This window comes from Salmo salar, chromosome 03 (genome assembly GCF_965601325.2).
Source record: "Salmo salar chromosome 03, fSalSal1, whole genome shotgun sequence".
NCBI classification, from domain to species: domain Eukaryota; kingdom Metazoa; phylum Chordata; class Actinopteri; order Salmoniformes; family Salmonidae; genus Salmo; species Salmo salar.
In genome coordinates this window covers 88771715-88780173 of record NC_138293.1, presented here as the reverse complement: position 1 = coordinate 88780173, position 8459 = coordinate 88771715, and the positions used below count along the sequence as shown (strand labels likewise).

Here is an 8459-nt window from a genome sequence, read left to right as displayed (position 1 = left end):
TGTTTCTTTGTGTTCTTGAACGTAGCCCTGTTTCTTTGCGTTCTTGAACGTAGCCCTGTTTCTTTGTGTTCTTGAACGTAGCCCTGTTTCTTTGTGTTCTTGAACGTAGCCCTGTTTCTTTGCGTTCTTGAACGTAGCCCTGTTTCTTTGCGTTCTTGAACGTAGCCCTGTTTCTTTGTGTTCTTGAACGTAGCCCTGTCTTTCATTTTTGTTCATTGATTTCACCTGTGTTAGTTACTCACCTGGTCTCATCAGCTCCTTATTTAGTTCAGTTCATTCTGTTTGTGCCTTTGTGAGGTATTGTTCGTTTTGAATCTACTAAGCCGTTTCCTAGCTCGTTTGTGAGAACCAGTTATAGCCTTTAGTCCTAGTTTTAATTCACCTGCCTGTTTGCCTACCTGTGTATGACCGTTGTCTGCCTGTGACCACGATTCCTGCCTTCTGCGAAATAAATACCTGCTGTGCTTTGTGTGATATCTACACCTTTTTCTCCCTGAGTATTCATTACAGGATGTACTGGACCAACTCTACTATCATTGTTATACTAAACACAGACCATAGTGAATTATACCTCATTCAAATACATTCCTCTCTCTTGACATTCTATGAGGATGTCATCACAGAGCCATATAGTTCTTGACATTCTGTGAGGATGTCATCACAGAGCCATATAGTTCTTGACATTCTATGAGGATGTCATCACAGAGCCATATAGTTCTTGACATTCTATGAGGATGTCATCACAGAGCCATATAGTTATTTTCATTCTATGAGGATGTCATCACAGAGCCATATAGTTATTTTCATTCTATGAGGATGTCATCACAGAGCCATATAGTTCTTGACATTCTGTGAGGATGTCATCACAGAGCCATATAGTTCTGTGAGGAACATGTACTGTATACACTGATCCATTTAGTAAGCAGAGGAGTATAATTCCAAATGCCTTCCACTTACTGTAGTAATAACCTGGACATGCATTCTGCACAAACCACAGTATCACATCTCAACAGATGAACAAACCTCTTGACAAACAGTGAGGTGTAATGGCTTAAGCCTGCAGTTATTAGAGTCGTATTACCTTGATGAGCTCTGAAATCAGGATAATTATACCTTTTCCAACTGGCGATGAAACAAAAACAACCTAACCCCCAACTTATCTAATTCTCTCCTTATCCCCACCATGTATTTTGGGGGTATAGTGTTTCTGTGGCTTAAGTCATCCAGCTTGAGTTGACAGACAGAGGGCCTACTTGCTTGGCCGGCACCACTTCCAGTCAGCCAATGAGACAGAGCATTGTAATTACAGGTATGGCTGTCGGGCCAATCAGGGTTGATTTTAATGAAAATGCCAGGTCGTGACCCCTGGGGGTTACCTAGCAACACAGGTGAAGATGTATCCTGGCACACTGCCCTTTTTTTGGACCATATATTGCTGAAGTGAAAACATCAGAATTTCAATGAGCACTTTAATTGAGTCTGTTTCTATGTATGTTGTTCTTAACCGTGGATCCAGCAAAATACTGTTCACACAGACAGTAGACCACAGAGGTTTATTGTAAGGCCATTATTTGGTTGTAATCCAGGAATATGTAAGCAATAGAAACACTGTATATGAAACCTAAACATTACTCCACTGGTTTCTCTCTCACCTTGTAACGTCCTGCATGTTTTTGATTGAATACAACAAAAGCCATACCATAAGGAGAGTTGGGAGAAAGACATCTACAGTATATTAGGTGTCAAACTTCAAGTAGCCCAAAAAAGCACATATGCCAACACATTATGCTGAAAATGACATTTCCACAACAACTTTCCCAAACATTCACTGCTCATCATTACACACACTATTACACACACTACACACACTACACAAATATCAACAACTCAAAAAGTAAAAACAGTATTAGAATTGTGTAATCATACATTGTTATTATCATTATTGTTATTATTATTACTATTATTATTATCATCATTATTACTAACATTATTATTTAAATATCATTACCATCATTGCCACTGCTGAATTTTAGAGTTTATGATGTCACTGAATAGTGTATAACAGCACTGTGCAGTACAACGAAAAAATAACATTCTATTTCAACCTTAAACAATGTGTATATGGAACTTTATATTCGGATTAGGTTTCTAAAATGAAATACCCGGATTAGTGACTGAACCCTCTCTACAAAGCGCCCATTGTCGCAGACCAAACCAGTTCTGGCGCTCGCCCAACAAGGTTGACCTTCCTGCTGGTGACACATTTGTTTCGTTTCAATTAGACAGTGTTATTTATTTGGGTGGGACCTACTCTTGTGCTTTTCATGTCAATCAAATGTTATAATACAGTAGTTTGAAATGTGAAGCAACTCATGCATTGATTATTTAACTTGTGTTACTGATTATTTAACTTGTGTTATTGATTATTTAACTTGTGTTATTATTGATGCTGTTGTTGTTGTAATTAGTATTACCATATAATAATGATCACGACCTAAATATATATTTAATAATTTGAGAAATCAACATCAGTGAAATCGAATATATTGACGAGTAGTCTTGAAAACAACATTTAACATGAGCAAATAATGGAGCAGCGAGAAAGAGAGCGAGCAAAGAGAGAGAGAGAGAGAGATAAATCACCTTAAATTGACACATTTAAATTGAGAGGGAAAGCGCGAGAGAGCGAGAGAGAAAGATAGAGAGAGAGAGAAAGAAAGAGAGAGAGATAGAGAAGAGAGAGAGAGAAAGAGAGAAAGAAAGATAGATAGAGAAGATAGAGAGAGAAAGAAAGAGAGATAGAGAAGAGAGAGAGAAAGAGAGATAGAGAAGAGAGAGAGAGGGGGATATCACGTTGATAAACACTATTAGCTGTAGGGCCTATAAGAAAACATGTATTTTTCAATTAACACTATATTAGGCCATATAGATACAGTGTCATTTTAACAATTAGTTAAAAATAATTTACCCATTATTCAATATGTGCAGACGGAGAGAGTGAATTTAGAAGTATCTCTCATTGCGGTTGCTATGTAGCTCTTACTTATGGAACTATAGGTCTATATACCCACAATTACATCCATGGTGAGGGCGATCATAATGTTTACTATGATTCTAAAGTATTTTCAACATTATTTTATGAAGATGATCATTCATTTCTAATCATCTATAGGTTTATTCACCGCTGACATTATGGGGACGTCACAGCCTTTCAGTGGAGTTTCTGGACTGTTGTCTCCCCCTATTGGTCAAAACAGACGGTGCTGCTGTGCAGTGGCACCAGCAGAGTCGGTGTTGTGTAACGATCCACATCAAATTAAAGAAAGCATTCAGCAGGAGATACCACAAACAGAAGACAACTATGGACTTTACTGAATTAGATTAAGCAGATACTTTCTTTTTATGTAGGTTAATAGGCCTGGCCAATTTACATCAGTATAACAGTTTCTTTGGCTGAATATTTGAGATGCCAAATCATGTTCAGTAACTGTAGTTCTTCATATGAAAATAGCTAGTCTAGTATCCATTTCAAAACGAAACTCTACATCCTCGTAGATGTATTATCAGAATGAAAATACAAGTGCTTCATTAAATTAAAACAAACAATAAAGTAAAAAAATGCACTTGAATAAGCCAATAGAGTTTGTAATGTTTTTATGTTTAATACTTTAATGGAAAGATGGACACATGACAAACTGGTAGTTATACCAGACAATATATATTTGAACTTGTGTATATTTCGTTTTTTGAGTAAAATATACCAGTAATGAACACAACCAAGTATCTAGGCAATATGACTCAATGATTACATGTTTATAATAAAGGAGTAAATTATGAATTATTGAATCAATGTACATTTTTCGACAAAGTTGAAAGAATTTAACAAATTAACATATTTTATTTGATGTTATTTAAGGTCCTCTCTCAGTTGTTGACTGAAGATTTGGGGGAGCGCAGAGTCAAATTTCGTCTCCGCCTCCTAAAAAATTTCACCCAATCGCTATAAATACAGGCTTCACACTGAAAGTGTATTCATAATTCCTTCAATGATCTTGGAAGTTTGACGCGAACATTAAATTGCTCCTTTATGTCAGAAAGTGTTTTATTTCCAAGATAAATATACATTCGAGTGCATTTGCAGCGTGCCTATTCCATCGGGTCGCAAGAAAACGTGTTTTGAATAGACGACTTTTGGAAGGACTTCACATTAACATTCTGACAGTTTGCAGGAGTGCAGCTTTGTCAACCAATTTGCGCACCGAACTCAGTGACATTCATTGCAGCCCGTGGGCACAGAAGCTGTTGGATTCTAAAGTCTTGAAAGGAAGGACATTTTCCCTCTAAGAGCAATTCATTGCATTAGCTTAGCGGTCATTTTTCCCGCATGAATCTACTCGACCCCTTCCTGAAGATGACAGACGAACAGGAGAAGTGTTTCTCTGACGCTCCAAGCCCCAGCATGTCTGACGATTCGGTCGGCTCGCCGTGCCCGTCCGGCTCCGGTTCCGACACCGAGAATACCAGGCCGTCCGATAATCATCTCTTACTGGGTCCAGACGGCGTGCTCGGCGAGTTCAAGAAGGCTGACCAAGACAAGTTCCCAGTATGTATCAGAGATGCGGTGTCTCAGGTGCTGAAGGGTTACGACTGGACCTTGGTGCCTATGCCCGTCCGAGTGAACGGCTCCAGCAAAAACAAGCCCCATGTCAAGAGACCCATGAACGCTTTCATGGTGTGGGCTCAAGCCGCCCGGAGGAAACTGGCGGACCAGTACCCACATCTCCACAATGCAGAACTCAGCAAAACCCTCGGGAAACTCTGGAGGTAGGTTACAACTCCTTATCATCACGTTTCCCCGCCGTTGAGGAGATTTTCATTTCATCAACTAATATTGTGCTATTCACAAATAGGTTCTTAGATAAAGCTTGAATTAATAGCAGTGTGAATCAATTATTTGGAAAGATGTCTGGTGTATAGCTTCATTTGCAATTCAATAGTGTAAGCTATGTGGATAATTTCGATTCGAATTTGTAGTTTTCAAATATTGGGCTATAATAATAACATCTTAATAATAATAATAATAGTAATAATTATAATACTTGTTTCAACACTTGGAAAACGTGTAATGTAATACGATACTTGTTTCCAGATTACTCAACGAAGGCGAGAAGCGTCCGTTCGTAGAGGAGGCTGAACGCTTGAGGGTGCAGCACAAGAAAGATCACCCCGACTACAAGTACCAGCCCAGAAGGAGAAAATCCGTGAAGAACGGGCAGAGCGAGCCAGAGGACGGCGAGCAAACCCACATCTCTTCCGGTGACATCTTTAAAGCTCTCCAGCAAGCCGACTCACCCGCGTCCAGCATGGGCGAAGTGCATTCTCCCGGTGAACATTCAGGTAACAACAATTCATTCGAACAATTTATTATATTGTCCTTCTAGATAATACCAGGTTTACTCAAACTTGCTTTTGGTCGATATAATCATGTTATAATATAATCATGTTAATAAAGTAGAATGGGAATCACTATTATGCCGGTGAAATAAAAAAGTGATATATATATCCTTTATATTGTAAATGCCTCTGCTATCCTATTCAAAACGTGAATATCAGTTCCTTTAGGGCCCTCGTGAACTGACACACCTGTCAATGATTTGTGGTTTTTACAAGCCATCATGCAAATCTACCACCTGTCTTTACTCTGCCCACTTATCTCTTCTTCTTTAAAGCACATTAGATAATGACACCATTCCCTTTATGGCGGGAAACTCCGAAATCTTATCTGAACTTTCTTAATTTCCAAGCATATCTTTATTAGCTCCCTGGTTGCGTCACTTGTGTCAATAATATCATGATGGTGTGCAGTGAGATTAACTCTTTCTTTTTCGACCAGCAGGCCAGTCCCAGGGCCCACCTACACCACCGACCACCCCCAAAACAGACCTGGCTGCGGGCAAGGCCGACCTGAAGCGTGAGGGCCGCCCTCTGCAAGAGGGCACGGGCCGCCAGCTCAACATCGACTTCCGGGACGTGGATATCGGCGAGCTGAGCAGCGACGTCATCTCCAACATCGAGGCCTTCGATGTCAATGAGTTCGACCAGTACCTGCCACCCCACGGGCACCCTGGCATGCCTGGCGTCAACGGCACCCAGACGGGCTACACGAGCAGCTACCGCGGCATCAGCGCCAGTTCCATTGGCCAGGTGGGTGCTGGAGGACATGGCTGGATGTCCAAGCAGCAGCAGCAGCACTCCATCTCCACCCTGAGTGGAGGTGGAGGTATTGGGGGAGAGCAAGGCCAGAGCCAGGGGAGAACCACTCAGATAAAGACGGAGCAGCTGAGCCCCAGCCACTACAGTGAGCAGCAGAGCTCCCCTCCCCAGCATGTCACCTATGGTTCATTCAACCTGCAGCACTACAGCGCCTCATCCTACCCCTCCATTACCCGCGCCCAGTATGACTATTCTGATCACCAGGGCGGCGCCAACTCTTATTATAGCCATGCAGGTGCCCAAGGCTCAGGGCTCTATTCCTTCAGCAGCTATATGAGCCCCAGCCAGAGGCCCATGTATACCCCCATCGCCGACCCCACCGGAGTGCCCTCGGTGCCCACCCAGACCCACAGTCCACAGCACTGGGAGCAGCAGCCTGTCTACACCCAGCTCTCCAGGCCCTGAGAGGCCAGAGGTTAGAGGTCAGCCCCTTAGTCCTTAGCACAGACTGTCCCATAAGAACCCATCTCCTACCAGAGACTTATCTCCCAGAATCCTCGGGAGCCCACAGGCCTCTATGCCAACACACCCTCCACCGCCAATAGAAAAACATTCAAGAACTTTTTCAAAGTAATGAACATTTATTATCTTCGGAAAAACGGCTCACGACAGTGCCTTTTTTAATGCTCGGAGTTGTGATTATATTTTTATAGGTATAATGTTAAAAGAAACTCAGTTTTGAAAAGAGGAATCCTCCGTGAGGATATATTTGTTATAAATATTTTAGTATGTACTGTGTATGTGTTCTGAACTGTCTTTTGGTACTATATCTTTCGGGGGATTTATACATTTAATGAGGAAGAGATGCTTTAGGTGAACAACGTCCTCTGCGGCCTCACTTCTCGCTCATGTATTTTTGTACAGGAACAGGAAGTCAAAAGAAAATAGTCCCCCTACTCACTGCCTGTCCTCTTTTAATACATTCTGCTTTGATTCTCATGTACATATCTTATTGTAATTGTTTACGAGATCTTATAAGAACTAAGCAAAGTTGGTGTTTAAATAGCTTATGACCATGACTTATTATGTGACCATGTCATCAGTGAATTAGACAAATGATCGCTATTTTCTTGTCGCTGCGTTAGCAATTAGCACATCAGCGCAAGTTATTGTGTTGGGAATGCTAATAGCGTTAGAAAGTGCCATATAGTTACACCAGGGGCCTTACTGACTGTGTTGGTAGATGTGACTGAGAAATGCTTTGTATTGCCTTCATGCCGTTGGTGCCTGCTGAAGCTCAGTAGAGAGACTCTTTACATTAGCGATGCTAGCGCCGCAGTGTAGCCTAGAAACCACAGCTGAGTTCTCACTTCCTGTCCGTGGAGAGATACAGGAAGTGGCCTTTGACCCCCAGCAGTCTCCCTTCCAGTTGTGTCGTTCCTCTGGCCTCTTATTCCTTCCAGTCTTAACATCTAATTTATTCATTAGCAATTAATTTTATTTGAAAAGTAATAACTATTTTGCATTTTATTATTTTTTAATTCAGCAGCGACTAATTGAGTTGAGAAAATATTAACTTTTCCGCAGATGGGTTAGCTGTTTCGATGTGGTACAAATTGTTCTAAGCATCTTTGTTTATTTATCATTTGTAAATGTTTTCAGTTGAAATAGTTATTTTGATGATCTAGTTGTGTACAGATTACTTCTGATTGTGATCAAACTTGATCTGAAATATCGAAAAAAGAAAAAACTGGAAGTTATTTTATTCATTCTAACAAATATGGATATCATGGTTATTGGAGCTGTGGCTGCAGTGTGAAGATGTCTTTCTATAGAATCACCAGCATACTTTTTTGTTTTTGAAAAAAGTTGTGTTCTTTATTCTCTATTCCATATCTTAGTTCTCATGTTGGCATCTTTGTAATTCAACTGAATTCTTGTTTTCCTAGGTAAAACATGCCATTGTCTTAAAAGAAGCTTATCTTTTGTATTATATTGTTTGCAATAAAAGAAAACATATTGAAAATAAACTCCATGGTTCTGTTTCATATATTCAGAGAATGTTATTCTAGATTCAGTATGTACACGCACACTAGCAGGGGGGGCGAACAGTTTTATCGGCTACATTTCTGGAAGTCTCTATCATGTCAACTTAGGAGCAGTGGGGTTCCTTTATACCCATAATGCAATGCTTTGTAAGCGAAGTGGACCCACGCTGAGAGAAAACAGTAAGATGGAGAAGTCAT

The 8459-nt window shown here is 40.6% G+C and overlaps 1 protein-coding gene across 2 annotated transcripts; it reads left to right on the top strand.

Moving 5' to 3' along the window:
- The first annotated feature begins 4031 nt into the window (after window positions 1-4031).
- LOC106601858 (transcription factor Sox-9-B) lies at window positions 4032-8243 on the top strand. Of its 2 annotated transcripts, none has more exons than XM_045715674.1 (3): window positions 4032-4824; window positions 5150-5397; window positions 5897-8243. In XM_045715674.1, exons 1-3 carry the CDS (start codon window positions 4385-4387, stop codon window positions 6676-6678), a joined length of 1470 nt encoding a protein of 489 aa, XP_045571630.1. In that variant the 5' UTR covers window positions 4032-4384; the 3' UTR covers window positions 6679-8243. The 2 variants fall into 2 exon arrangements, with proteins under 2 accessions (XP_045571630.1, XP_045571629.1); XM_045715673.1 differs by having other exon boundaries at window positions 5894-8243.
- The last annotated feature ends 216 nt before the right edge of the window (window positions 8244-8459 follow it).

Coding starts and splice junctions, on each gene's coding strand:
- LOC106601858 (XM_045715673.1), top strand. CDS start 4,385: ATGAATCTACTCGACCCCTTCCTGAAGATGACAGACGAACAGGAGAAG. Junction 4,825..5,149: donor ACCCTCGGGAAACTCTGGAG/GTAGGTTACAAC, acceptor ACTTGTTTCCAG/ATTACTCAACGAAGGCGAGA. Junction 5,398..5,893: donor TTCTCCCGGTGAACATTCAG/GTAACAACAATT, acceptor TTTTTCGACCAG/CAGGCCAGTCCCAGGGCCCA.